Here is a 16,560-nt window from a genome sequence, read left to right as displayed (position 1 = left end):
GAGTTCGAAAGCCAGTGTGAATGCTCATTTCTGTGTGCATGTCTCTGTGCTCCACACATCAGTCTGCAATAGGTGAGTAAATGCCTTTCCCTTATTGTACGTACTTGTGCATCCAGGAATTTCCATTATTATAATATTATCTTATTAGGGATCAAAGTGCAATGGTCTATGAATTACTTTGTTCTTGTCTCTTTATAGGGAAGACAATTTTGATGTATTATGCATTGCAGACTGGGGTCAAGGTTTATCGTTTTACACTATGGGTGGCAAACTGGTAAGTGCAGGGTAAAGTTTGACATATCTTTACTTTTCTTCTCTCCTTTCGTGAAATCATTATTCATTGTTCTCAAACAGGTGGGCAAAGAGCGCAATATTGCCTTTGATCCCCTTTGTGTTAGTTATTTCAATAATGGTGAATATCTTCTCCTTGGTGGATCAAATAAAACCTGTACATTGATGACAAAAGATGGAATACGTCTTGGAACAGTTGGAGAAGAACAGTCTTCATGGGTATGGTGCTGTGCAGCCCGCCCAGATTCCAATTATGTGGTATGTTATGCGCTTATTTTGACACATTGTAGATTTTTTTGGGAGACCAATGATATTTGAACATATTGTTATGTTATAGGCCCTTGGATGTCAAGATGGCACAATTGCATACTACCAACTGATATTTAGCACAGTGCATGGACTTTACAGAGAACGCTATGCCTTCAGGTATGTGGGAATAAAGGGAGTGCTTTATAGCTCGCGATACTGTATGAAGTAAATTATGTGTACATGAATGATTGTGTGTTTAGTCTACAAGTATCTTGTACAGCAGTGTGCAGAACTGTGTTGTAGTAGACATCCATTGTGTTAATACAGTCTTGCACATTACACTTCATGTGTAACTGAAATGTGTTTTCCTAATATGTGAACATGCTGAGCTTACAGTTATGTTTAATTGTGTCTCAGTATGGAAATCTAGCTAAATACATGAATGATTAAAATGTGCAGGTAGTAGACACAAGTGTAAATGTATTGAGCAGGAAAGTAAAACAGTAACATTTGTGAATGTTTCTACTTCATAAAGTCATTTTTTCCCAAACTTCCCTGTGATTTGAATCATATTAACATTTATTGTCAAATGATCATGTTAACATTTATTGCCAAGTTGCATTCCTAGGTTTAAAGAATGGTATCTCAGAACCACACAAGGTGCTAATCTTATAGTGCTTCCATTGCAACAGCCACAAATCCACTGCAGTAATGTATAGCTATTGTATTAAGTGCCACAACAGCATACAGACCTTGGGAAAATTTTATCTGCTAAAATCACAATTTGAGGACCAAAATTATTGGTAGAGGCAGAAAAGTGTTAAACATTATTGTGACCACTTATAAGGAGATCACTACAAAGAAAATGACTGCAAAGCTTACTGTATTTCTAGAAAGGAAGCACCAGTGAAAAGTGTAAGGTGAGGACAGCTTAAAAAGGCTGCTCATCACAGAATACCTAGCTTAACCTCTTGTATATCAAGAAGAGTCTTCACAGATGCAAAGAGCACAAAACATGGGTGACCAAACAAAACATGCTTTTGTACAGCTCTGTACTGCATCACCTGCCCATGTATGTAAAATGTCAGGGGCGGTATTTTACAAGTGTGAAGTGTAGTGGAGGCTCTGTAATGATCTGGATGGTCATGTTGTGGTTTCTTTGTCATGTTGAAAGGAAAATAAGTAATCAACTAATGAAACGCCTTCAGGTGACTGTTCATCCTGAGATGAGATGCTGCCATAAGATTAACCTCATTCACACAGACTGAAATCTCAAAGATAAGTTTGTTGAGCAATATAATGAAATACTGCACCCTAGATCACCAGCTTAAAATATTATGAAGCCATTGTGGTCTTGATTGGAAAAACAATTAAGAGCTTGTTATTCTCCTTCAGGATTTCTCAAATTCTTGTGACAGTTCCATTTGCAGTAAATTCTATAAACTACATCAATGTACAAAAACATCCAGGCAATATTGAATGCAAAAGGTGTCCCCAGCACATTATGTGTATGTTCATATTATTTCTTTCCAAATCCTAGCATTGAGGAATTCATACCTATGCATATGTCAAATTGTCAATGTAAAACACTGAACACAATCGTAGTATTTTGTCCTATAAGACTAAATATGTGGGGTTTAAAGCTCCAAAATCTATTATATTTATACACACATCAAATCAAGTTTTGCATCAGCTCTGTTCTGAGAGTTCTGGAACCTGTACAGAAAATTGGAATAGAGATCAACAGGAACATCATTTCCACCCTTTTTATTGCTCATGAAAACCAAACATAGCATATTGTACCACCATACAGTGAGACTATCAGAGGTGGTGGTCCAGATTGCTGTACACACCAGTACCTCTAATGCCCAGTAGCACGTCCTCTTGCATTGATGCATGCCTTTATTCGTTGTGGCATACTATCCCCAAGTTCATCAAGGCACTGTTGGTCCAGATTGTTCCACTCCTCAATGGTGATTCGGCTAGATCCCTCAGAGTGGTTGGTGGGCCACATTGTCCATAAACTGCCCTTTGCAATCTATCCCCGGCAAATTCGATAGGGTTTGTGTCTGGAGAACATGCTGGCCACTCTAATCAAGCAATGTCGTTATCCTGAAGGAAGTCACTTACAAGATATGCATGATAAGGGGCGAGAATTGTCACCCATGAAGACGAATGCCTCGCCAATATGCTGGGGATGTGGTTGCACTATTGGTCCGAGGATGGCATTCATGTATCATACAGCCGTTACAGCACCTTCCACTACCACCAGTGGTGTATGTCGGCCCCACATAATGCCACCCCAAAATAGCAGGGAACCTCCACCTTGCTGCACTCGCTGGACTGTGTGTCTAAGGCTTTCAGCCTGACAGGGTTGCCTCCAAACATGTCTCCGATGATTGTTTGCTTGAAGGCATATGCGACACTCATCGACGAAGAGAACATGATGCCAATCCTGAACGGTCCATTCGGCATGCTGTTGAGCCCATCTGTACCGCACTGCATAGTGTTGTGGTTGCAAAGATGGACCTTGCCATGGACATTGGGATTGAAGTTGTGCATCATGCAGCTTATTGCACACAGTCTGAGTCATAACACGACATCCTGTGGCAGCACGAAAATCATTATTCAACATGGTGGCATTCCTGTCAGGGTTCCTCCGAGCTATAATCTGTAGGTAGCAGTCATACACTGCGGTAGTAACCCTTGGGCACCTGAGCGAGAGATGTTATCGACAGGTCCTGTCTCTCTGCATCTCCTCCATGTCGAACCTCATTGCTCTGGTTCACTCTGAGACACCTAGACACCTCCCTTGTCGAGAGCCCTTCGTGGCAGAAAGTAACCATGTGGATGTGATCAAACACTGGTATTGACCTTGTAGGCATAATAGAACTACAGCCGTGTACCTCCTTACTGGTAGAATGACTGGTACTGATCGGCTGTCAGACCCCCTCCGTCTAATAGGTGCTGCTCATGCATGGTTGTTTAGATCTTTGGGCAGGTTTTGTGACACCTCTGAACAGTCAAAGGGACTGTGTCTGTGATACAATATCCACAGTCAACGTCTGTCTTCAGGAGTTCTGGGAACTGGGATGATACCAAACATTTTTGGTGTGTGTATTATGGGGCCAAAGAGTCCAACATTTTCCCAGTAGAATAGGCCTATCCTTGATGTGTGTACCTGGATCTGTAAAATACCCCTCAGTGGATACCATAACTCAGAACATTTCCCTTGTAGAAGTTTCTTTAGATGAGGGAATAGGTAGAGACAAAAGGCTCCCAAACTCATGATTAGGGTGGATGTTACAACTATTCGTGTTGCAAATGCCACTCTTTTCCCATTGACAAACCACCTTTATGAGCAAGTACACTGCCCCTAATGAAAGGCGGTTATTGTTAAACCCTCTATAAGTTGATTAATAAGAGGAATCTCTATTGAAACTTATGAAACAACAATCACAAACTCGTCAGCATGTAAAATGGTTTTTATACTCCTATTCTGCAACGAGAGTTGTAGTTGCCATGAAATGTCATAGCTAATGTTAGTACTACTCATACAACATTAATTTCTACAGATGCATGACTTATGAATCTTTGTCTTACTAATGTCTCAGGATTGTTTAAATTGAAATCAGTTTCAAACAATAACTAATTCAGTTTAGGATTGTTTTTAATGAAAGTTTTGTTAGAAACATTTGTTATTCCAATAGGCACCACATATATAATTATTGGAATATGATTACATTGTAACCTTCTGCTGATACATGATACAACTGTTTTAGAGAAACCTTTTGTTCTCATGTTACAGCAATATCTCCAATAGGACAGTCATAAAGATTTTTCTAACTTTTTAGAAAAATGAGCGGCAGGATGGCAACAAATGCATAGTTGTGGTCAATTATTGGTGTATCAATAATGCACTGCAAACTCACTGTAAGAAAGTGTTGCAAGACATATTTTGATGACTTTTCAATTAATAAAATCTGGTGAGACAGTGTTAAAAGCATTGCAAATCTGAAATCACTGGCAGTCACCAAACTGTGCCCAGCACTTTCGTGTTGAATCTGCAGAAAACATGATACACTGCTTTTTATACATCACTCTTAAAACCAAGAAATTCCTCCCATATTAGCTTATTTTTATCAAATTAATGAGTTAAATTGTCTTTAGCAGTAAAAATTTTGTAATTCTATTCATAGTTTACACTAAAACATACATAGAGAGTTGAAGACACTACACAGAAATGATACTGTGCAATACAGAGCTGAGTGGGCATTTAAGGAAACCATAGTAGTCTTAACTTTTTTCAGTAAGATAAATGGCTCAGTACTTGAAAGTACGAAGAAACTGCCGGTGTATTTTCTGCAAGTAAGAAAGACGAATGTCATTGATGCATACCATACTCAACATATGTCAAATTGATGCATCAAGAGTCATACTCAAATGGTATTTGCTGTGTATATGTGTTGAACACTTATTATCAGTTGAATGTGTTTGCTGTTAACTGTGTGTTGCCATTATTTTTCTTTCATAGTGATTCTTCCTTTTCCATTTGACTGAGAAAGAGCCACTATTGAAGTTTGGCAAGCACTATTCCAATTCCCTTCAATACAGCTTATTGTTGTAGAGGCTTTATAGTCATTTTGCTTATATAATTGTGATTGTATACAGCATTGAGCAATAGAATGAGAGATAGCTACTGTGGTGACTAGAGAGCACTATCATTACCTTGACAAATGGAATCGTTGGGCTTAACATATAACCTTGATGCCATTAGACCTTGTACAGGCTGTGTACACCGTAGTCACACAGGAGGTAGGCAGGACAGCGTGTTTGACCAAGTCCACATCATTAGGGCAGTCTGACTTATCCATATGTTGAAGTAATGCAGGCTTTGAGCATTCGACATTTCACTGTATCAGCAGTTTACCATTAGAATTTGATTCATGTTAAATTACTGCCACCATAGTCACCTGTTGCACTCCACAGTGTTGTAGATTACAAGGATCAGTGTGACCAGCTCAATTTTGATGACAGAGATGAGCCATAGTGCAACAGATCACAACCATGAACTATTTCAACAGATTACATCCTATTTCCATGCCACATAACTGCTTGGGAACAGCAGCACTTCTCTTCCTGCCCCCTTCTCCCAATCCTTACTTCCTTCTCCTCAATCCCCACCCCTTCCCCATTGAGGAGCAGAAAGCAGAAGACAGGAATGATAGAACTGACCTATAATTAGCTTTGTTTTCCACAGAAAAGATTATATTGGATGGCATGGGTCAGTTAATATTTTTTTATGAGTAGGTTACTGTTCAGGTTGGGTAATATCCTCATTAAGAAGAGACTGCCTTCTAGTAGAGGCAATGAAAGGTTCTATTCCTAGGAAGAGAGGCAAGGACAGAAGAAGATACCAGATGCTGGATGACATCAGTAGGTAACAAGGAAGGTATCAAAGAATGAACAGAGAAACATGGAGGGCCATGAAGTCCAAACATACAAGTCAGATAACTAAATGATGATGATGATGATGATGATGATGATGATAATGATGACATTCATCATGCATCATGTCCTGTAAGTGTCATCATAAAAGAGAGCCTTCATGGATACCGAATTAAACAGAAACAGCCATTACAGGTTACTTCAGTAGAGCATATTAATAAATAAGACTAGTGCTGATGTATTCACACTGTTCATTATGGGAAGTACTCCTAGATCACTTTATATATTTATGTGTTTATTAGGAAAAAAGTTGCAATTTTGATTAAAGCCACTGCTCTCCTTCTTACACTACTCTGCTATTGTTTTTATTTAGTACTTCAGAAAAAGCAGTTGTGTGACATTACACAGAATGTTACCATTTGACCATATACTGGCAAAGTCAAAAACAGTTGAATACATAAAGTAAAATTAAGCAGAATCTGTATATCTTGAGTCTGAATACTCTTATAGTAAATAGAAGTTGTAGCTAATAACGAACTTTTACAAAATCGTGTTGTACACAAGTGAAGCAACCGCACCCAGTGTACAGAACTTTGTCTGGGATACTGTACTTTTACATTTATACATTATGCACATTTATTTCATAATTTCAAAGCTGTTTTCATGAATACATGGAACTGAAATTTTTTATGATATGACACTGTAAACACAGTTTACTTTTTGTTTTCTGCGTTTTCAGTTGAGATGCCCTTAACAAAGGCAAATTGAGTTGTTGCTCGAAGGTTATACCAAGAAAAGTTTTGTATTCAAGGTGTCTTACAGGCTTCATATAATTGATAAATGACACTTACATATTCAAAGACAAGGCTGCTTGCTTTTATATAAATATAAATAAGCAGTTTCATCTTTGAATGTGAAAAAAGTCATTTATAATCTATTCTGAGAAAAGAGTTTCAGTATTTTGTTGTGAGATGCGTTCTTAAAAAAAGGGTGTACTATAAGTAGAACTCAGTATTTACAGATGTAAAAAAAAAGTCTTTGGAAAATACAATATTTGTCTAGCAGACAAAGAGCAGCTATATAGTAAAACTGAGGACGCGGTAACTTTTTCAGAGTACCTGATTTGTTACTAATTAACTCAATTAAATGTAGATGGCATAAGTATGAATAGCATTAAGCAGCATAGTGATACTTTATTGTTAACTATGGTATACAGATTAAGTTTCTATGATTTCCTTGTACCTTGTTGATATATATCTTGACTAATTCCACATCTCTGAAGGTTCTCTTTCTTGTACCTATAGTACAGAACGTGGTACCCGTTACTGGTGTAAATTTGCCTGGGAGTGGAAGGACGGGGCAAAATAAGGACTGAATATCATTTGTATCAAGATTTTTGTTAACACTCCTCAGGAAGATTAATTTTACCAATTAGACCAACAGGAGCTTCACAAATTAAGACCAAACCATCCAACTAGATTTAAAAAAATTAAGAACAATTACTTAAAATCAATAAAACAATCTCTTCCAAGGTTCTTATTCTTTTTTAAAAGAATAAACAATTAAGTGCATAACTCAAGAATGCCCAAACAACAATGTTTTATAACAAGCATAACGTGATAGGAAACCAGTCTTCAAAACAGGAACGCAATAAACATCTTTAGAATGTATTTGACTAACATACAACAAATAATTCAGGTTTACATAAAAGAAGTCAGTAAAAGGAAAGAAAAATAATTAATGCTGCTTGGTGTGCAACCACCACACATTGACAATGTGGTCCAGGAACAGCCCTGAAATTACTTAGGGCAGGCCCAATATGATGTTCACCACATTCCTCCTTTTCTAAGCAACCAGAAGGTACATGCTCCAAGGCACAAACATACAATAATAGCCTGATGAACAGAGAAGTAACTTTTAAGTAAAACAAGTAAAAACTTATGTCATCAGATTACACTCTGGCAGCATAGATAAAACAATTATAATAAGTCAGTCTAAGATGATAAGGTAACTGCCCAGGGCAACCACCCCCACTTACACCTGATTGCAAAGTAGTTCAGCAGCCAACTGAGATTCAGCTTCAAATCGTGCCATGTGGTGGAAACAATGAATACTTAACCATCACATAGGACAGAAAATGTAGGTGGAAAGAAGATGCCGACAGTTGGGTGATGAACCTCACCTAGAGGATTAATAGTAGGCGTAAGCAACATGCTTATCAGGAGAGAGGCCAAATAGAGACTCACAAGCAACATGCTGCCAACGTCATCTTGACTGACAGTATTTAGGTCGCCGTCACAGACCGGAGGGCCCAGTGAGTCCCTGTCAGTCATCTAGAAAGTCGACGAATCGAGTCATCAGCCGCAGTCCAGGGAGAGTCGCAGTCGCAGTTAGCTTAGCCGCTAGCTCAGAGTCGGTCAGTACCTAGTGACCAGAGTAGTGTATATTGTGGGACTTGTACTTCACCAGCAGTGAGACTAATGTGGATGATTACGGAAGAGCTTGTACCACAACAACTAGTTTAAGATAAGTAACTTCCTGTTAGACCAGATCCTTGTTAATAAATCTTCCTGGCTGTAAGATGGTCAGAAATTAAAATCCAATATTCCATATGATTAGTCACACTAATTTATGTGCCTCCGCATGATGAGGTGGTAAACACACAGTGTCGAACTCTGCACCAATTACATTAGTACTACAGAGACCTACCCTCCTAGAATGGTGGCCAAGTGAAAGTTCACCTCAGACCAAAATCCAAAATAAAATTTCCCAGGGACATAATCCAAAACCAATCCTGTATTACTTACAGAATCACACCAACATCCCGTAAACGGACTCTGTGCATGCACAGGAAAATGCACCACATCCCCTTCATGCCAAAGATCATGTTCTAGGAGATGTGGCATGAGCTGTTGATTGTGCAGTGTTTCAGAAAGGTCTGGCAGAATGCTAATACTTCAGGTGTAAAGGAGATCACTCACCAAATAGGAGTCATATTCAATCATCAACAGGCACACAAAAAAGAATGAAAATATTGCTATCTTTTGGAAGAAATCCAAATGCCCCCCCCCCCCCCCCCACACACACACACACCATGAGTGTGTGTGTGTGTGGGTGGGTGGGTGAGGTGTGGGAGGCATGCACACGCTCTAGCTCATTCAAGGATTTCTAAGGTTTTCATTCTTTCTTTGTGCCTGTTGGTGATTCAACACTTCTCCTATTCAGGGCACTATCTCCTTTATACCTACAGTACGTATTTATATCCTGCCAGAACTTTCCTCTTATATTGTGTGTTTGCCCTTGTTAAAGCCATGGACTTGGGTACTTTGACAGAGAGCAAAAGATTGATACTCACAAGTAGTTTGAGATAAACTTTGTCTTACTTAACTCAGTTTTCAGTAACTAGTCTAGACCAGTAAACAGTAAACATCCATGAGCTAGGAAAAGTGCACATGTACAGTATCAGCAGAGGCTGAGTGTTGAGCCACAACAATTTGACCACAAGCTAGATTGAGCAGATGTTACATACAGCATCTGTAAGTCAGCTCTGATGATGAGGGTGTATCTCAGAGGCAGTCACAGGTTCATGGTGCAGTGACATGGTTGCTGCTAGCTTCAGAGCTTAGACTGTCTTGACATGGTATCAACGGCAAACAGTACATTCCTCTCCCCAAACCTCTTTGGCGTTGTCGTGTACTGGCACTGCCGGAAACATGACATGGGGGGGTTGTAGGTGCAGATGCCACTGAGGAGGCAGGAGTCAGAACTTCAGTTGATAAACCCTTACAAGCATCTCGGCATTCATTTTGTGAATGGCTGGGAACGCTGACTGAAAAACCAGCCATAAGGGTGTCCACTCACACACAAGGATGAACTGGAAGGTGGCAGGGCGAATGGACTCATCCGCCACATCCACCATGGTTGGAGCCGCTGGCACGGCAATGTTGGTGACAGTGCTGCATCAGCATCCTGGGCACATTGTCCAGCACTGGACCTGAGGTAGATGAAGGCAGCTGAGGCTGCGGAGTCCTTATGTACACTGACTCTGCAAATGAAAAACCTGTGGCAGGATTATGCAGCCCACAAAAACAAACTTGATTTTGAGGGCACTTTTGCAGTTTTGTGGAATCCTGTACAACATATAGTGCGCGCCCCAAGACTGGTGAAAAGGTCACATCCTTGGAACTGTGTCTGCCAAAACCTCTTAGAAATACCGAATCATGCACATTAAACTTATAGTGTTGTGGAGGAAGGCTCAACTATGTGGAGGATGCAGCAGCTGGAGCAGTGCCATATGCTGGTTCCATGCAAGAGCTCTGCTAGCAATTTGCAGTTGCATGGCAGGGAACAGTAAAACAAGAGAGAGAGCACTAAAGCTAGCGTGGGCACCACGTACGGAAACTTGTAAATTCATCCACAACAAGAAGCCATTAGGAGTTCCAGTAGATAATCGCGAAGGTGATGTGCAATCTTTGCCAAGGGACACTGGGCTTGAGCCAGTCAAAACATTTTTGTGGTGGAGCGAACTGGTGTTCTGTACATGCCAGATTTTGTGATGTTAATTGATCTACTTGAGCACACATGCCGACCTGTGTGCAGTGTTTTCTGGAAAGCAGCTGAGTTTGTGCAAGCAGCTGAGTACGTACAATGCCCCAGTGACCTTGATGGAGAAGGCAAAGAACTTCCTTTTAAAGCAATTGTGGCACAACCACACAGGACTAATCACTGTCTGTATGTTAGAGGATGACACATTGCTGGACCGATACGCTGTGCCAAAGCACAAAATGATGGCAAATGATCAGATCTCTTAAGTGGGTGAGGCAAGCACGAGTTTGGTTGCATGGTATCATTAAATGAAATACTTCCTCTGCTGCCTGCCCACTGGCTGTTACAGGGAAAGTCACAGCAATGTTGTGCCAAGTCAAACATTCCTGTGCCACTTAATCTCTGATAACCTCAAGCTGCGGGCCGTGCTTAGCAATACATGGTTGCACATTGTCTTTCATGGCCTGTCCATAGGCACAGAAGAGTTCACAGAGAGAACATTGTCTTGAATGTGCAAACCAAACAGATCAGAAGAATAAAACATTCTCGTTTTCAAGCCGTGTAAATTCGAATAAAATCCTCGAGCTTCCGATGACCATCTCTGCCATTGTCATCAGGAGTTCACTGACTGCCAAGGCTGCTATGGTTTCTCGCTTATACAGGCATGATGACATCATCAGCAGCCAATCAGATGGACCCAATGTGATTACTGCTTGGCGTTGGAAATCTTACATTAACATCAGTTGACTGATCCAGTGTAGAACATGCTGAGTGATTGTTGGATTTGCATGTCTGCAGACAGATGGAATCTGTCTATGCTTGCCACAGTGGTAGCGCTTAGCATCATGACTGGACCATGACTGTTGCTTATGTGCCTTGAAACACTGCACACAGGCTTTAACTGCCTTGGCCTACTGCCAAGCACACTGTTGTTGTTTACGATACTGTTGTGGAGTCGAATTTACATGCTTTGGCTCATGAATGAAGGGCACAACCATTACTGTAAATAGCACAAATAGGAGCGTAATCAAAGTCCATTGCCTCACTGTCGCACAAGTGCTGTTGCTCCACCATTTCCAATAACTGTTGCAAGCTATGATCAGGATACTTAAGAATCTGTTGACATATGTAATGATCTGACACATTTTGATTAACACCATCCCTAGCCTAGCCATGGCATAACCGTAGTGACTTCTACACATGCACTTGAAGTCGTGATGCTATGTAAGTAGCTGACACCTACTGATTATGTGTTTGGATTGCCTGCACAAGCAAAAGAATTTGTAACATGCAACTGCCACATTATTCTGCTCATCATAGTACTTGTTCAGTGCAGCAGTTAGTTCATCTAAGTACTACTTTAACGGCGGCTGGTGAGAAAAAGTTTGCAGGCTACCTGGTACACTAAAACACTGACTGTTGCAATAAAATATGGCTGCCTTCCCTACCTTCAGTGTGAGGCACCTGCAAGTGCGAGTTGAGCGGTGCGTGGTACTCAAAACCATTCTTCTTGTTAAGAATTAAATGCCTGGAATGGTGATGTGGAAACAGATGCTGCGGGCTGTTGTACTGTGGCTGCTGGAGTGATGCCACAGTGTTTGCATTCATTGCTAGCAGTCTGTTCATGGATTCCATAAGCTGTTGCTTCTGCTGACCCTGCAACTGAATAATCTGAGTTAATGACAGTTCTTGTCAGTCATTGGCAATGATAACACGCATATGCAACCCCCCCCCCCCCCACACACACACACATGCAGAAACAGTACAAAAATAGAGCACAACCACTAAGCTATACTGGAAGAAAGTGCCGATTAAAGTCACTATATATTCGCCACCAGTTACGGGACAAATATTCTGAAATACACACAATAATATTGGTACACAGTACCAATGTGGCAGGCAAGCATGGCAAATTCCACAAGAAATACACATGCAGCAAACATGCTTGTTGAAATATGGAAACCAAAAACAGCAAAACCAATGTTCTTGGTGGGAAGTGAGAACCAACAAAACAATGTCACTTATGTTCCATTTCAGGAAGAAGTAGGACCAAGCAGCAACTAAATGTAGATTTCCCTTGACTCCAGATGTTTGGTTGTCCCATAGTCGATGCCAGTGAGTTGGTGGTTACTGTGACAGAGAGCAAAAGATTGAGATCTCAGGTAATGTAAGATAAACTTGTTTAACTTAACTCAATTTTCAATGACAATTCATATCAGTAAACAGTACAAATCCATGAGGTAGGCAAAGTCTGTATGTACACTGTAGTATCAGAGGTTCAGCGTTGATATACAGCAATTAGACTGTGAGCTAAATTCGGCAGGTGCGACTGGTGGCGCCCTTAAGTTAGTTCCGGCCACAGCACTGGTGGAGCAGGAGGATGAGGGTGTGTCTAGGAGGCCGCTGCAGATTGGCAGTGCAATCAAGCCATTGCTGCTAACTTCAGAATGTGGAGACTGACTTGGCATGGTATTGGAGGCAAATCATACCACATATATTTACAAGAAAGAGAACTGTCAGGGATGTGGAGTGAGAGAGAATGTTCTTTAGCTATTTAAGAATTTCTTCCAAAAGCCAGCAGTTTTCATTCTTTTGTGTGCTTGTTGGCATCTCAGTGCTTCTGCTATTTGATGAATGTTTCTCTTTCTTGATCATATGTACAGAACACATGAGTGAATGAATGAGTGAGTGAGTGAATGAATGGATAGATGAATGTGAGTGAATGAATGGATAGATGAATACATCAACTGGCTACAAAGGGATCTCAGAGATGTCACTACCAGGTCTGCACAATATTTTAGAACTTTGGTTGAAATACTGTCATAAACAGGGAATTACTGCCGTAATGGTTTTTGTGATCTCTCTAGCAGTTGATTTGGCAGAACTGATATCTAGTAGTGGAGTATGCAATGCCTGTCAAAGTAAGTCCAATGAATCTGCTTTTGATGGTCCATTTTTTGTGCCCCTTTGTTATTGCATATAGTTAGGAAGCATTCATGGAACTTAGCAACCAATGATTTGAATTTAACATCATATGTGTTGCTGCTACTCTTGTCAGGAAGCTGAGTGCCATTTGCCTTATTGAATTTTCTCATGTCATGCATATGTAGTATTGTTGGAAGTGCGGTCACTATTACTTGCCGGGATGGTCGACTCAGCATGGCTTGCAAGACATTGAATGCTGACTACCAGTTCCTCAAGCAGCTGAATCAGAAATGCTTCACTAGCAAAAACATTCTTTATTCATTGAGTAGCTCATACAGTCTCTTAGCAGTGTCTCAGTTGCGTTCGTTGACTTCCCAGGTAGCCATGGCTGCCTCAGTGAAGTCCAAAGCAACATACTCAGCTGCAGCAGTATATTGTCATTGGGCGGGAGTGTCAGCTCAGCTGAGTGCAGCATTAGTGTGTGACCTTGCAAATGCGTGGCTGACCTGAGGTGTCGGCAGTCTACCAGTATATGTGTTGGCAGCCAGCTGCTGTGGTAACTGATCAAGTGTGTGATGACTGATATGATGCACTGAACCCCAGACCCGTTGGAGACACCCAGAGACTGGATAGTGTCACCTTGTCAGTGGGCCCAGATGGATGGCACTATTCAAGTTCAGTAGCACCAGGTCTACCAGTGGCCTGCTGATTGGCAGCTAGTGGATGAGGTGATTAGATGTGATGATGAAGCTGATACACCCTCACACTCACCATCACCATCAATTGGCATGAAGTGTGTCTTGTTGTTCGCAGCAGTTGGAGACAAGATACTACTAGGGTATGGGCACCAAGTATTTATAGTTGCTTAGCATACTTTTGTTATGGCAGGATGCTGTTTTAGGTCAAATAGTTGACCAAGGTGCTCATCATCAGGCTAAGTCATGAGATAATTCAGCTTGCCACTGCAGTGGATTGAGCCCTTTCACCATGCCATGTCAACAATATTCTAGACCTGGCAGCAGATTCTCACAGGCAACTGGTTTGCCTGTCTGCCACGTGTTTTGAAGTCTGTGCAGAGAGGTAGTGGCTCAACAGCTAATAGTGCAGTAAACCGCCTATGATTTTTTTTTACTCTTGATTTTTTTGAGCATAGTGGATAGCTTTTGCCATTTTGATGACAAGGTGAATAATTATGCAGTACTACTTGTAGTACACCCTTGAGTCTTGTTTAGATCTAGTTCTCTGAATTTAATAAAGGTCTTTCCTCCTGGCACAACGCACTTTGATCATGCTTGTTTGCCACCTATTGTCTCAGTTCCCACTGTAATTGTTTCTGACTTGTAGAGGAAAACTGAATTCATAATGGTGTGTGAATAGATTTAGAAATAATTAAATTATCATCTACTGTGTGTCTTTGTTAAACTTCTTCCTGTTATTGGTCCAGTAAATGTCTTCGGTATTAATCATTGTGAAAGTGTCCATTTCTCTTCGTATCTAAACCTAATTGATGGTGATGCCTTATTGTTACCATTAGATGATAGCTTTGAGACAAACCATTTATTATAGGAGTTACATCTATTTCTTGAAAGGCAGTAGAATTTAGAAATAAATTGTCAATCACTGTTGCACTGTTTGGAAATGTTGCTTTGGAAGTCAAACCAAAGCTGGACATCAGTGATTCTAGGTGCCCTCTGTATATAGTCACTTCCCAGTTTTTTTTAGTAAGACTTATTAATATGCCATAGAATTGCTTAATCAAATTAAAAAAAAAAATCCTGTAGGTGGCACACAGACTGCCAGAAATGATGTCTTGTATGTTCCAAATTCTATAAAGCACTAAAAGAGAGATTTAATACTTTATTCATTGAAGTCTACAGCTTGGAACATTATTCCACTTTTTGTGTATACATCTATTCCCTACATTACTCATATTATGCCTACAGTAAAATGGTACTAACTCGTATCCATTTAGGTGCATCTGTTCAGTTTGTTTGAATTCTAAATGATCTATTATGCATAGCAAACCAGTAGAAATAACTGTACATTTCTCAGCATCCTGTAGTGATATGAGAAGCTTATCTCTCTTACTTAACATGCTGCTTATTATGACAATGTTCAGTTGTATTATCATCAGTACCTTTTGTGCTGACCAAACTGCCATTTTTGTTCCCTTGACTGATTGTTGCAACTGTGTATATAGTTATTTGGCAGCATTATCTTTCGGAAACACCTACTCCAAAAAAACACCTTGCAGTAGTAATAGAAATCTCAGAGATTGGATAGACTAAGCACTGGTTACATTGAATGCTTCTTCAGATTAGTTGTGCAAGTAACCTTGAACTGAAAATATTCAGATTCACTTACAGTGTGACCATATGAGGCATGACACATAATTGCACCCATATGTGGTAAATCCATTCTGCTGAGAAATTCCTGAAATTCTACATTAACACATTCACCAGAGTGCTTCATCCAAGGCATTACATATTCTTCAAAGAGTGATGTGATCTTCGCATTAATTTAAAGAGCATTCCCTGCAATGCTCATTTGTTTGTTTTTTATTATCAGTAGCATGCAAAAAAAAAATGCCTTTAAAGAGTAATGACCTTTCTTATTGTTCGTAATCACTTGGCATTTTGGCAGCTGAAAGTTCACTGTGAGTAATTAATTTAAAAACATAGGGGTCAAATATGTTCTCTCTCAATTCATTTAAGTTTAATAATAATGGATTTTATGCAATTATGTATTTAATAACCCCCCCCCCAAAAAAAAGTCCTCTCTCTCTTTTTCTGCCTCTCTCATTCGCTCTTTTTCTTCCTCTGTGTGTGTGTGTGTGTGTGTGTGTGTGTGTAGAAAACTCAGTGTTTTGTTGTAAGAGATAAATTGTAGGCTATTTTTACAAAATTGATGTTTATTTTTTACATTTTCCAGAGAAAATATGACCGATGTAATAATCCAGCATCTTCTGACAAATCAGAAAGTCAGAATAAAATGTCGAGACCTTATAAGGAAAATAGCAATTTTTAAACACCGATTAGCAGTAAGTTTCATTACCTATGTTATTCAGGCATCATTAAATTTAAAATGCCACATACATACATA

General features: G+C 40.0%; 1 protein-coding gene across 2 annotated transcripts in view; it reads left to right on the top strand.

The window, feature by feature from the left end:
• Positions 1 to 16,560, top strand: part of LOC126353939 (intraflagellar transport protein 122 homolog) — a 247,092-nt gene that overhangs the window by 42,984 nt on the left and 187,548 nt on the right. For both annotated transcript variants that reach the window (XR_007565246.1, XM_050003221.1), the window contains exons 6-9: positions 199 to 274; positions 355 to 549; positions 629 to 717; positions 16,390 to 16,498. Coding sequence is in view for 1 of the 2 variants with exons in the window: in XM_050003221.1 (XP_049859178.1) it covers positions 199 to 274; positions 355 to 549; positions 629 to 717; positions 16,390 to 16,498 (469 nt within the window). In the remaining variant the exon portion in view is untranslated. The remainder of the gene's footprint in view (positions 1 to 198; positions 275 to 354; positions 550 to 628; positions 718 to 16,389; positions 16,499 to 16,560) is intronic.

The sequence above is a fragment of the Schistocerca gregaria genome, chromosome 1 (genome assembly GCF_023897955.1).
Source record: "Schistocerca gregaria isolate iqSchGreg1 chromosome 1, iqSchGreg1.2, whole genome shotgun sequence".
Lineage (NCBI taxonomy): Eukaryota > Metazoa > Arthropoda > Insecta > Orthoptera > Acrididae > Schistocerca > Schistocerca gregaria.
The sequence above is the reverse complement of the archived record's forward strand: the minus strand, read 5'-3'. Positions and strand labels throughout refer to the sequence as shown.